The sequence below is a fragment of the Borostomias antarcticus genome (genome assembly GCF_949987555.1).
Source record: "Borostomias antarcticus genome assembly, chromosome: 15".
Taxonomy (NCBI): domain Eukaryota; kingdom Metazoa; phylum Chordata; class Actinopteri; order Stomiiformes; family Stomiidae; genus Borostomias; species Borostomias antarcticus.
Genome location: NC_140248.1, coordinates 20,682,280 through 20,696,758, shown reverse-complemented (window position 1 = coordinate 20,696,758; position 14,479 = coordinate 20,682,280). Strand labels below are relative to the sequence as shown.

The window sequence follows — 14,479 nt, the reverse complement described above, 5'->3', positions numbered from 1 at the left end:
CAACATAACAAATAATAACCAAGATTAGGCCTACATGATGATTCAGTGAATTAGGCCTTTTAAGTGAAAACCCCTCAAACTATCCTTTTAATAGTGAAGACAAGAAAGAGAGGTGAAGAGGCCTTCTCATTGTAAATACATAACTGGACTAAAATAACAACAACTGTAGTTTTCGAAGGAAATTTAATTAAAATATTGATTAAACCTTTTCAGACTATAGGCAGTCTTCACAGCTCTAATTACTCAATTGCCACCACAAGCCGATTTAACAATTTAGTGATGTCTTACCTCATTAGATTCTCCTGCTGTGTTGAGAATGAGGACACTTCCCTCTAATAATCTATCTGGACTTCTTTTCAGTGTCTGATCAGCTGGCAGCGTGTTGTCATTGTAAGATCTGACAAACTTGAAGTCACTGGTGTGTGAGCCCGTTGTCAGGTAAGCGTCATAATTGTAAGAACTCCGGAGTGTTCCTGTTCCATCCACCTCTGCATAGTTGGGAGGGAAATACCCGCTGGGAATGGCGACTGCTCCATCAAACAACAGTCTAGGTTTCCTCCTACGGCAAAACCTCACGGCCAATATTATAATGATGAAAGTCAGGAAGAAGGTGGAGACAGACACCAGAGCAATGATCAAGTAGGAGGTTAGTTTGGAGTCCTTCCCCTCATAAGACATGTCTTTCAGCTCAGGAACTTCAGCCAGGTTATCTGATATCAGTAAGTAGACAGAACAGGTTGTAGACATAGAGGGCTGTCCGTTATCTTTCACTGATATAACCAGGTTCTGCTTCATACTGTCAGAATCAGAAATGTCCCGCTGGGCCGTGATCTCTCCACTGTGGAGACCAATAGTGAAAAGTCCTGGATCAGTCGATTTAACAATCTGATATGAAAGCCACGCGTTCTGCCCAGAGTCAGCATCCACAGCTATCACCTTGGAAACCAGGGACCCCGCCAGAGCAGCTTTGGGGACCATCTCAGTCATCAAGGAGTTCCCTGCTGGAGCAGGGTATAATATCTGTGGAGAGTTGTCATTCTCATCTGTTATGAAGACACTCACAGTCACGTTACTGCTGAGTGGAGGAGAACCATTGTCTCTGGCTACAACCTGGACCTTGAAGCTCCTAAACTGTTCATAATCAAATGCTCTCACAGCATGGATCATCCCTGTGTCTCCGTTAATGGACATATATGAAGACACCGGGACACCGTTGACCTCACTGGGCAGTAGAGAATAGACCACTGTGCCGTTCTGTCTCCAGTCTGGGTCTCTGGCAGTAACAGAACACATAGAGGAGCCAGGCTTGTTATTTTCAGTCACATAGGCGCTGTAGGATTGTTCTTCAAACACAGGAGGGTTGTCATTTACGTCAGAGACAGATAGATGAATATTCTTTGAGGAGGATAAAGGTGGGGATCCCTCATCCGTAGCATTGATAGTTATGTTGTAATCTGATATCATCTCACGGTCCAATTCACTGGTTGTTACCAGAGAATAGTAGTTTTTAATGGAGGGATTTAGTTTGAAAGGAACATTCTGCTGGATGGAGCAGCGGACCTGTCTATTTCCCCCTGAGTCTTTATCCTGGACATTAATGATGCCCACCTCTGTACCAGGTGACACATTCTCGGGGATGGGATTGGTCAAAGAGTTAATGAATATAATTGGTGCGTTGTCATTTATGTCGGTTACGTCTATCAACAGTTTCGTATAGGATACCAAACCTGCGCCATCTTTGGCAAGCACACGTAGTTCATAAAATGATTGTTCCTCGTAATCAATCGTCCCAGTAAGTCTGATCGCTCCAGTTTTACTGTCTAGCATAAACAATGTCTTCTCATCTTTAGATATTCCACCAAATTCATAAGCAATATCTCCATTTGCCCCCTCGTCTGCATCCGTAGCTTTGACTGTGGCCAAAATAAAACCTATTGGTGAATCTTCTGGCAAATTAACGTTGTAAGCATTCTTGCTAAAAACAGGAATGTTGTCGTTCGCATCCAGCACAGTGACATGTATAGCAACAGAACCAGATCTCTGTGGGGTCCCGCCATCAACAGCATAAAGTAATAATGTCACCTCCTGCTGATGTTCACGGTCTAACTCCTTCTCTATCACTAATTCTCCGTTTTTCCTTCCATCCTCGTTTGTATGAACAGCCAAAGAAAAATAGTCATTCATTTGCAAAGAGTAGCTTTGGACAGCATTCTGTCCTATATCCGCATCGTGTGCCTCGTTGATAGGAAAGCGAGTACCTTTTACAGCCGACTCAGTGATTTCCAGCTTAATTGTATCATCTGCAAATTGTGGTGAATTATCGTTAATGTCCTGAATCTGAAGAGATATACGATGCAACTCCAACGGATATTCGAGAACCATTTCGAATTTTAATGCACAGGAAATCCTTAGACCACAAAGTTGTTCTCTATCCATTCTCTCAGCCACAACGAGATCACCAGTATTGAGGTTAATAGCACAATAGCGTTTGCTACCATCCATATTTAAGCGAGCTTTTCGAGCCGAAAGTCTCCTATTATCAAGCCCCAGATCCTTCGCTATATTTCCGATTACAGATCCATCTTTCATCTCCTCTGGAATAGAGTAGCTCACGTCTCCATTGCTGATGGGCACGAAGAACACAAGGACGGCCATACGGAAGAATAAAGCAAAATATCGTCGGTCTTCCATTCTGAATTGTAAATCCAATCCACTTTGTTTACCGTTACAAAGTTTAAAACATAAACACCAAATCAACTAGATGATCGTTATCAAGAAAACGTAAAACAAACGCATATATCCGACTTGCTCCTCTGAAAAGGTAGCGAATAACTCCCCTTTGTACTTGTGTGGAGACGTGTATCCAGCTGTCCTTAGCTGGTAGACAGCGACATCCTGAGCCGTTAACAGATACAGCAGATAACGTCCAATATACTGTAGGCCTACTGTACTACTCCTCATTCCTGCACCGTTTGAAATGGTAAATGTGCAACTAACTTGATGTTTTTATTTTATTTTATTTATTTATTATTATTTATTTTTAGAAACGGGTTATAACATTCAAAAGTATTCAACCCATATGAGTGTATGCTATAATCTATGCAGCACATTTAAATACCGAAAATTGTGATTTTAGTTTTTAGAAATCGTCGTTATTATTTCCATGGTGTTTACACGTAGGCGACAAATTATTTACACGTGCAACATTTGCTTCCCCTTCTTTATACACTGTTAAAAAATCGATATGACCGCGGATTAGGTTCATCAGATACAAGTATGTCGCTGTCTGAGGTGCTGAAATTAGCCGATTCGGATTTCAGAAGTTCAAAATGCAGGGAGGCCCATACATTCTTAATAGTAAGATACTGATTGGAGGGATACATTGTTCCTAAGTACATTGCTCGAAATACATCAGAAAAAATATAACTACAAATGGTCTAATGAAGGCTGAATCGAAGTAAATTACAATTGAATTCAAGGATTGCAGGACCATGCCACAGCCATTCAAACTATGTCAGCATATCATACAATCACAGCGACGAGACAGCTTCAGTGAGCTATTGAGTACAAAACAGTCAACCAATTCCCTTTCAATCAGGATAAGAAAAAAGAGTTGAAGATATCACTCCCATCCCATTATGGACACCTAACTAGACAAATGTAATACACTGTGCTAGATTTCTAAATAAATTAAATATCGGCAACTTATATGCAGAAAATATGCAGACATCACAGATGAAATTGCTTAATTCCCACTACAGAGTGGGTTACCTATTAGTTTTCTTACCTCATTGGACTGTACTGTTGTGTTGAGAGTGAGGACGCTTCCCTCTAATAATCTATCTGGACTTCTTTTCAGTGTCTGATCAGCCGGCAGCGTGTTGTCATTGTAAGATCTGACAAACTTAAAGTCACTGGTGCGTGAGCCCGTTGTCAGGTAAGCGTCATAATTGTAAGAACTCCGGAGCGTTCCTGTTCCATCCACCTCTGCGTAGTTGGGAGGGAAATACCCACTGGGAATGGCGACTGCTCCATCAAACAACAGTCTAGGTTTCCTCCTACGGCAAAACCTCACGGCCAATATTATAATGATGAAAGTCAGAAAAAAGGTGGAGACGGACACCAGAGCGATGATCAAGTAGGAGGTTAGTTTGGAGTCCTTCCCCTCATAAGACATGTCTTTCAGCTCAGGAACTTCAGCCAGGTTATCTGATATCAGTAAGTAGACAGAACAGGTTGTAGACATAGAGGGCTGTCCGTTATCTTTCACTGATATAACCAGGTTCTGCTTCATACTGTCAGAATCAGAAATGTCCCGCTGGGCTCTGATCTCTCCACTGTGGAGACCAATAGTGAAAAGTCCTGGATCAGTCGATTTAACAATCTGATATGAAAGCCACGCGTTCTGCCCAGAGTCAGCATCCACAGCTATCACCTTGGAAACCAGGGACCCCGCCAGAGCAGCTTTGGGGACCATCTCAGTCATCAAGGAGTTCCCTGCTGGAGCAGGGTATAATATCTGTGGAGAGTTGTCATTCTCATCTGTTATGAAGACACTCACAGTCACGTTACTGCTGAGTGGAGGAGAACCATTGTCTCTGGCTACAACCTGGACCTTGAAGCTCCTAAACTGTTCATAATCAAAAGCTCTCACAGCATGGATCACCCCTGTGTCTCCGTTTATGGATACATATGAAGACACCGGGACACCGTTGACCTCACTGGGCAGTAGAGAATAGACCACTGTGCCGTTCTGTCTCCAGTCTGGGTCTCTGGCAGTAACAGAACACATAGAGGAGCCAGGCTTGTTATTTTCAGTCACATAGGCGCTGTAGGATTGTTCTTCAAACACAGGAGGGTTGTCATTTACGTCAGAGACAGATAGATGAATAGTCTTTGAGGAGGATAAAGGTGGGGATCCCTCATCCGTAGCAGTGATAGTTATGTTATAATCTGATATCATCTCACGGTCCAATTCACTGGTAGTTACCAGAGAATAGTAGCTTTTAATGGAGGGATTTAGTTTGAAAGGAACATTCTGCTGGATGGAGCAGCGGACCTGTCTATTTCCCCCTGAGTCGTTATCCTGGACATTAATGATGCCCACCTCTGTACCAGGTGACACATTCTCAGGGATGGGAGTGGTCAGAGACTGTATAGATATCAACGGGGCGTTGTCATTTACATCCGTTATCTGGACTATAACATTGGCAAAAGAAGTCAGTCCTGAGTTGTCTTCGGCTTGGATACTGAATTCATAAATTGACTCTTTTTCGAAATCCATTTCTCCAACGATGCTTATGTCACCCGTTTTGGGATGGAGGGAAAATATTTTCTTCACATCGTCTGAGATGGGACCAAATCCGTATGTTACCTCTCCATTTGCCCCCTCGTCTGCGTCAGTAGCAGACACAGTAATAACAACAGAACCTACTGGCGAGTTCTCAGGCAGATTAACTTCATATATGTTCTTGCTGAAAACTGGTTTATTATCATTTGCATCGAGAACAGTGACGTGTATAACTACAGTACCAGATCTCTGTGGAGTCCCTCCGTCAACTGCAGTAAGGAGTAATGTCACCTCTTGTTGTTGCTCACGATCTAACTCTTTCTCCAAAACTAGTTCACTGTGCTTTCCACCCCCAGGATTAGTATGAACGGCCAAACTAAAATGTTCATTCCTTTGCAATATGTAGCTTTGGACAGCGTTGAGGCCAATATCTGCGTCCAGTGCCTGATTCACAGCAAACCGGGCGCCTTTGTCTGCCGACTCTGTGATCTCAAATTTAACAACTTCTTTCCCAAATTGAGGAGCGTTATCATTTACATCTTGTATCTGCAAAATTATGTTATGTAATTCTAAGGGATTCTCCAGGACTATTTCATATTTCAAGGAGCAGGAAAGCCTCCTAGCGCAGAGCTGCTCCCTATCTATAATTTCGCCGACGACTAGTTCACCGGTGTTCAGATTAATATCGCAGTAGCGTTTGTTGTTACCATCAGCACCTAAGCGAGCCTTTCGTGAAATGAGTCTTTTGGCGTCCAATCCCAGATCCTTGGCTATATTTCCAATTACCGACCCGCGTTTCATCTCCTCGTTAATAGAATAGGTCACATCTCCGTAGCTGGTGCGGACGAGCAAAGGAAACAAAGCCAGACAAAATAAGGAAAAACAAATCGAGGAGCTCCTGCATTCCATGTTCAAGAAAGACGTTTCAAATCCTAATAATCTGGCAAACAAATACCATCCAGGCAGAATTACGTATTGTCCGTATGAAACACAAACAACCAACTGTTATTTTCAGTGCGAAGCCAACACGACGTTTTGGTCTTATTGTATAAGTGGGTGGAGAGAAACATGTAGGCTACAGTAACATCAATTGCTGGTAGATAGCGACACTCGGTGTAATTCGTTAAAATTGCAGGAAAATGTTTTCTAGACCAGGCACTCCGTCTCAGTGGTTATCCCTAAGAAGTAGCCTATATGCTACCAAGATGGCAGTGGCTCGTAGCCTGAAACACAAACCGATACTATTTAAGTCCAATGGATGCAAACTATCCTTTCACGTCAGTATTCATAACATAGCTCAGGGCTGCAGCTCAGCTTGAGGCTGAGGAACTAAGTATTCTATAGAACGCAGGCTGGATCCAATCAATAAACTAAATACTATTAAACAGTAATGTGCACAAGATGCTCAGAATAAGGAAGGCACTATCCAGTAGTCTCTCATCAAGTAAGAGAGAAACGTTCACAGACTATTCTCCAATAAGTAGCTTCCCTCTAGTACCAACGCAGCACAGGCAGCTACAAACACTCGGGAGCTATCCATGGTACTAAAACAGGCCAAAGTTTACACTGAGGTATGCAAATGTAGCTAGTTGTGGAACAGAGACGACATGATTCGTAGATAAAAAATAAAATACAGTTCTTGAACATTGAATAGGCCTTCATGAAAACAAGTTAGTTCCAAGGCATTCCAAAAGTAGATAGGCTATGCTACATCCTCGCTCAATTTTTAGGCCTAACGATAGTTTACATACACTGTAATGCATGTATATTAATCTGATGTAATGGCTAAAGTGACGTGTAATCTGGTTTTAACAAGAAATTGATGAGCCAATACGTTATACAAAACGTATTAATCCGGTTTTGAAAAAAAAAAAGACTTCAAATGTACTGTTGCGTGGGCCGTCCACGTTTTAAGATATGCGCCAAAATTAGGTCATAGTGCTGGTTATGTTGCGGCTAAGTAGACTTAAAAGCTGCCCGACAATATAACTGTTAATTTTCACATGAGAAAGGATCTCAAATAAATTGTCTTACCTCGTTCAGTTCTCCTACTGTGTTGAGAGTGAGGAACCTATCTGGACTTCTTTTCAGTGTCTGATCAGCTGGCAGCGTGTTGTCATTGTAAGATGTGACAAACTTGAAGTCACTGGTGTGTGAGCCCGTTGTCAGGTACGCGTCATAATTGTAAGAACTCCGGAGCGTTCCTGTTCCATCCACCTCTGCATAGTTGGGAGGGAAATACCCGCTGGGAATGGCGACCGCTCCATCAAACAACAGTCTAGGTTTCCTTCTACGGCAAAACCTCACGGCCAATATTATAATGATGAAAGTCAGGAAGAAGGTGGAGACAGACACCAGAGCGATGATCAAGTAGGAGGTTAGTTTGGAGTCCTTCCCCTCATAAGACATGTCTTTCAGCTCAGGAACCTCAGCCAGGTTATCTGATATCAGTAAGTAGACAGAACAGGTTGTAGACATAGAGGGCTGTCCGTTATCTTTCACTGATACAACCAGGTTCTGCTTCATACTGTCAGAATCAGAAATGTCCCGCTGGGCCCTGATCTCTCCACTGTGGAGACCAATAGTGAAAAGTCCTGGATCAGTCGATTTAACAATCTGATATGAAAGCCACGCGTTCTGCCCAGAGTCAGCATCCACAGCTATCACCTTGGAAACCAGGGACCCCGCCAGAGCAGCTTTGGGGACCATCTCAGTCATCAAGGAGTTCCCTGCTGGAGCAGGGTATAATATCTGTGGAGAGTTGTCATTCTCATCTGTTATGAAGACACTCACAGTCACGTTACTGCTGAGTGGAGGAGAACCATTGTCTCTGGCTACAACCTGGACCTTGAAGCTCCTAAACTGTTCATAATCAAATGCTCTCACAGCATGGATCACCCCTGTGTCTCCGTTAATGGATACATATGAAGACACCGGGACACCGTTGACCTCACTGGGCAGTAGAGAATAGACCACTGTGCCGTTCTGTCTCCAGTCTGGGTCTCTGGCAGTAACAGAACACATAGAGGAGCCAGGCTTGTTATTTTCATTCACATAGGCGCTGTAGGATTGTTCATCAAACACAGGAGGGTTGTCATTTACGTCAGAGACAGATAGATGAATAGTCTTTGAGGAGGATAAAGGTGGGGATCCCTCATCCGTAGCAGTGATAGTTATGTTATAATCTGATATCATCTCACGGTCCAATTCACTGGTAGTTACCAGAGAATAGTAGTTTTTAATGGAGGGATTTAGTTTGAAAGGAACATTCTGCTGGATGGAGCAGCGGACCTGTCTATTTCCCCCTGAGTCTTTATCCTGGACATTAATGATGCCCACCTCTGTACCAGGTGACACATTCTCGGGGAAGGAAGTCGTCAGAGATTTGATGAATATCACTGGTGCGTTGTCATTTATGTCTGTAACGTCGATTAAAACTTTCGTGTAGGATACCAAGCCTGCGCCATCTTTGGCAAGTACGCGCAGTTCATAAAATGATTGTTTCTCGTAATCAATCGGTCCAGTTAGGCTGACCAATCCAGTTTTACTATCTAGGTGAAACAATTTCCTTTCATCTTCAGATATTCGACCAAATTCATATGTAACCTCTCCATATGCCCCCTCGTCTGCATCCGTAGCTTTGACTGTTGCTAAAATAAAACCTATCGCAGTATTTTCCGGCAAACTGACTTTGTAAGCATTCTTGCTAAAAACAGGAATGTTGTCGTTCGCATCCAGCACAGTAACATGAATAGCAACAGAACCAGATCTCTGTGGGGTCCCACCATCAACAGCATAAAGTAATAATGTCACCTCCTGCTGATGTTCACGGTCTAACTCCTTCTCTAACACTAATTCTCCGTATTTCCCTCCATCCTCGTTTGTATGAACCGCCAAAGAAAAATAGTCATTCATTTCCAAAGAGTAGCTTTGAACAGCATTCTGACCTATATCCGCATCGTGGGCCTCGTTGATGGGAAAGCGAGTACCTTTTACAGCCGACTCAGAGATTTCCAGTTTAATTGTATCATCCGCAAATTGGGGTGAATTATCGTTAATGTCCTGAATCTGAAGAGATATACGATGCAATTCCAAAGGATTTTCGAGAACCATTTCGAATTTTAACACACAAGAAATCCTCAGACCGCAGAGCTGTTCTCGATCCATTCTCTCAGCCACAACGAGATCAGCAGTATTCAGATTAATATCACAATAGTGTCCTGTATCATCCATATCTAAACGAGCTTTTCGATCTGTCAGTTTCTTAGTACCGATCCCCAGATCCTTCGCCATATTTCCGATTACAGATCCACGTTTCATTTCCTCTGGAATAGAATAGCTCAGGTCTCCATTGGTGATGCGCACGAGGACGACAAAGAGTGTCAAACGGAAGAAAAGAGCAAAATGCCGTCGGTGTTCCATTCTGAGTTGTAAATCCAATATAGCCTACGTTGATTCCTGCTACAAAGCTTAACATAAAAACCATCAACTATAGATGATCATTATCAAGAAAACTGCCTACGAAAGCATACATTTGTATCTGACATGCTCTGTTATGTCGTAGAGAATTTGGGTGGATGCTTATATACAGCTGTCCTTAGCTGGTAGACAGCGACATCCTGAGTCGTTATCAAATACAGCAGACAATAATATAGGCCTTCATACTGTATGCTCCTTCCATTTTGGCATTTCCCTCAATATGTAGGCATTCATACGTATTTCAAGAGTAAATCCGCAACTATATAACCTTGTTTTTATTAACAATCAACTTTGAAAAGAGACTGATTGGAGGGGCTCCAACTTAATCAACATAATAAAGCTATGGTTGCAGGTAAATATTTATACAACACATTTAAAAACGAAAATGGTCTACTGTTACTTTTTTTTATAGGAATCATCATTATTGTTAAGGTGTTTGCTCTCTAGTTTCATAGGAAGCATTGCTCATGTATGTGCAACATTTGCTTTCCCTTCTTTGCACTGTTAATTAACTGACAAACATATCATAGGCTCAACTGCAGTGTCGCTGTCCCAGGTCCTGAAACCTAGTGGAGTGTTATTTCAGAAGTTCCAAACGCAGTGAATGCACAGCATTCTCGATAAGGTAGTACAAATAATATACGCAGGGGGATACTACATGATTCTCAAGTAAATGAAACACATCAGAAACAAATGTCACTACATGATCTAGTCAAGGCCTATTCTGAGTACTCAATCAAGGCCTAACCAAACTAAACCACAAATTAATTCAACCACTGAAAGATCATGCCACGGACTTTGCACAATGCAAACATAACAAATAATAACCAAGATTAGGCCTACATGATGATTCAGTGATTTAGGCATTTTAAGTGAAAAGCCCTCAAACTATCCTTTTAATAGTGAAGACAAGAAAGAGAGGTGAAGAGGCCATCCCATTGTAAATACATAACTGGACTAAAATAACAACAACTGTAGTTTTCGAAGGGAATGTAATTAAAATATTGATTAATCATTTTCAGACTATAGGCAGGCTTCACAGCACTAATTGCTCAATTGCCACCACAAGACGATTTAACTATTTAGTGATTTCTTACCTCGGTAGACTCTCCTGTTGTGTTGAGAGTGAGGACACTTCCCTCTAATATTCTATCTGGACTCCTTTTCAGTGTCTGATCAGCTAGCAGCGTGTTGTCATTGTAAGATCTGACAAACTTGAAGTCACTGGTGCGTGAGCCCGTTGTCAGGTAAGCGTCATAATTGTAAGAACTCCGGAGCGTTCCTGTTCCATCCACCTCTGCATAGTTGGGAGGGAAATACCCGCTGGGAATGGCGACTGCTCCATCAAACAACAGTCTAGGTTTCCTCCTACGGCAAAACCTCACGGCCAATATTATAATGATGAAAGTCAAGAAGAAGGTGGAGACGGACACCAGAGCGATGATCAAGTAGGAGGTTAGTTTGGAGTCCTTCCCCTCATAAGACATGTCTTTCAGCTCAGGAACTTCAGCCAGGTTATCTGATATCAGTAAGTAGACAGAACAGGTTGTAGACATAGAGGGCTGTCCGTTATCTTTCACTGATAAAACCAGGTTCTGCTTCATACTGTCAGAATCAGAAATGTCCCGCTGGGCCCTGATCTCTCCACTGTGGAGACCAATAGTGAAAAGTCCTGGATCAGTCGATTTAACAATCTGATATGAAAGCCACGCGTTCTGCCCAGAGTCAGCATCCACAGCTATCACCTTGGAAACCAGGGACCCCGCCAGAGCAGCTTTGGGGACCATCTCAGTCATCAAGGAGTTCCCTGCTGGAGCAGGGTATAATATCTGTGGAGAGTTGTCATTCTCATCTGTTATGAAGACACTCACAGTCACGTTACTGCTGAGTGGAGGAGAACCATTGTCTCTGGCTACAACCTGGACCTTGAAGCTCCTAAACTGTTCATAATCAAATGCTCTCACAGCATGGATCACCCCCGTGTCTCCATTAATGGACACATATGAAGACACCGGGACACCGTTGACCTCACTGGGCAGTAGAGAATAGACCACTGTGCCGTTCTGTCTCCAGTCTGGGTCTCTGGCAGTAACAGAACACATAGAGGAGCCAGGCTTGTTATTTTCAGTCACATAGGCGCTGTAGGATTGTTCTTCAAACACAGGAGGGTTGTCATTTACGTCAGAGACAGATAGATGAATAGTCTTTGAGGAGGATAAAGGTGGGGATCCCTCATCTGTAGCTGTGATAGTTATGTTATAATCTGATATCATCTCACGGTCCAATTCACTGGTAGTTACCAGAGAATAGTAGTTTTTAATGGAGGGATTTAGTTTGAAAGGAACATTCTGCTGGATGGAGCAGCGAACCTGTCTATTTCCCCCTGAGTCTTTATCCTGGACATTAATGATGCCCACCTCTGTACCAGGTGACACATTCTCAGGAATGGGATTGGTCAGGGATTTGATGAATATCACAGGTGCATTGTCATTAATGTCGGTTATGTCGATCAATACTTTCGTATAGGACACGAGTCCTGCTCCGTCTTTGGCAAGTACACGCAGTTCATAAAAGGACTGTTCCTCGAAATCAATCGGTCCAGTAAGTGTGATCGATCCCCTATTACTATCTAGCTCAAATAATTTCCTCGCATCTTCAGATAGTCGACCCATTTCATAAGTAATAATCCCATTTGCACCATCATCTGCATCCGTGGCGCTCACTGTAGCTACCACGGTGCCCAAAGAAGAATTTTCTGGCAAAGTGACTTTATACTCCTCTTTGCTAAAAACGGGAATGTTGTCATTTGCATCCAGCACGTTGACGTGTATAACTACCGTCCCAGATCTTTGTGGAGTTCCACCGTCAACTGCAGTAAGTAATAATGTCACCTCATCTTGTTGTTCTCGATCTAACTCCCTCTCTAACACTAACTCACCATATTTCCCTCCGTCTCGGTTGGTGTGAACAGCCAAAGCAAAATGCTCATTACGTTGTAAAGCATAGCTTTGAACAGCATTCTGTCCTATATCCGCATCGTGGGCCTCGTTAATAGGAAAGCGCTCTCCTTTATCAGCCGACTCAGTGATTTCCAGTTTAATTATATCATCTGCAAATTGGGGTGAATTATCGTTAATATCCTGAATCTGAAGAGATATACGATGCAATTCCAAAGGATTTTCGAGAACCATCTCGAATTTTAAAGCACAAGAAATCCTCAGACCGCAAAGCTGTTCTCGATCCATTCTCTCAGCCACAACGAGATCACCAGTATTCAGATTAATATCACAATAGCGTTTTGTACCGTCCATATCTAAGCGAGCTTTTCGAGCTGACAGTCTCTTATCATCAAGTCCCAGATCCTTCGCTATATTTCCGATAACAGATCCACGTTTCATTTCCTCTGGAATAGAGTAGCTCAGGTCTCCATTGCTGATGCGCACGAGGACGACAAAGAGTGTCAAACGGAAGAAAAGAGCAAAATGCCGTCGGTGTTCCATTCTGAGTTGTAAATCCAATATAGCCTACGTTGATTCCTGCTACAAAGCTTAACATAAAAACCATCAACTATAGATGATCATTATCAAGAAAACTGCCTACGAAAGCATACATTTGTATCTGACTTGCTCTGTTATGTCGTAGAGAATTTGGGTGGATGCTTATATACAGCTGTCCTTAGCTGGTAGACAGCGACATCCTGAGTCGTTATCAAATACAGCAGACAATAATCTAGGCCTTCATACTGTATGCTCCTTCCATTTTGGCATTTCCCTCAATATGTAGGCATTCATACGTATTTCAAGAGTAAATCCGCAACTATATAACCTTGTTTTTATTAACAATCAACTTTGAAAAGAGACTGATTGGAGGGGCTCCAACTTAATCAACATAATAAAGCTATGGTTGCAGGTAAATATTTATACAACACATTTAAAAACGAAAATGGTCTACTGTTACTTTTTTTATAGGAATCATCATTATTGTTATGGTGTTTGCTCTCTAGTTTCATAGGAAGCATTGCTCATGTATGTGCAACATTTGCTTTCCCTTCTTTGCACTGTTAATTAACTGACAACCATATCATAGGCTCAACGGCAGTGTTGCTGTCCCAGGTGCTGAAACCTAGTGGAGTGTTATTTCAGAAGTTCCAAACGCAGTGAATGCACAGCATTCTCGATAAGGTAGTACAAATAATATACGCAGGGGGATACTACATTATTCTCAAGTAAATGAAACACATCAGAAACAAATGTCACTAAATGATCTAGTCAAGGCCTATTCTGAGTACTCAATCAAGGCCTAACCAAACTAAACCACAAATTAATTCAACCACTGAAAGATCATGCCACGGACTTTGCACAATGCAAACATAACAAATAATAACCAAGATTAGGGTGATTATTCAGTGATTTAGGGATTTTAAGTGAAAAGCCCTCAAACTATCCTTTTAATAGTGAAGACAAGAAAGAGAGGTGAAGAGGCCATCCCATTGTAAATACATAACTGGACTAAAATAACACCAACTGTAGTTTTCGAAGGGAATGTAATTAAAATATTGATTAATAGGTGTCATACTTGACTCAGATCTTAATTTCGAAAATCACATAAAGAATATTACAAAGACATCTTTCTACCACCTAAGGAACATTGCCAAGGTGCAACCCTTTCTCTCTCAGGCTGACACCGAAAGATTAATGCATGCTTTCATCA

At 42.2% G+C, this 14,479-nt stretch overlaps 3 protein-coding genes across 4 annotated transcripts in view; all 3 read right to left on the bottom strand.

The window, feature by feature from the left end:
- Positions 1-14,479, bottom strand: part of pcdh1g18 (protocadherin 1 gamma 18) — a 145,233-nt gene that overhangs the window by 85,789 nt on the left and 44,965 nt on the right. The window lies entirely within an intron of this gene.
- LOC311318456 (protocadherin gamma-A11-like) lies at positions 274-2,638 on the bottom strand (the record flags this gene model as incomplete). The annotated part of the gene is made up of 1 exon (XM_084449807.1): positions 274-2,638. Exon 1 carries the CDS (start codon positions 2,587-2,589, stop codon positions 274-276), a length of 2,316 nt encoding a protein of 771 aa, XP_084305933.1. The 5' UTR covers positions 2,590-2,638.
- Positions 3,576-13,212, bottom strand: LOC311318455 (uncharacterized protein; the record flags this gene model as incomplete). Its single annotated transcript, XM_084449806.1, has 4 exons — positions 10,867-13,212; positions 9,280-9,574; positions 3,788-5,757; positions 3,576-3,587 (listed from the first exon to the last, which is right to left on the bottom strand). The coding sequence occupies exons 1-4, from the start codon at positions 13,165-13,167 to the stop codon at positions 3,576-3,578; spliced, it is 4,578 nt and encodes a 1,525-aa protein (XP_084305932.1). The 5' UTR covers positions 13,168-13,212.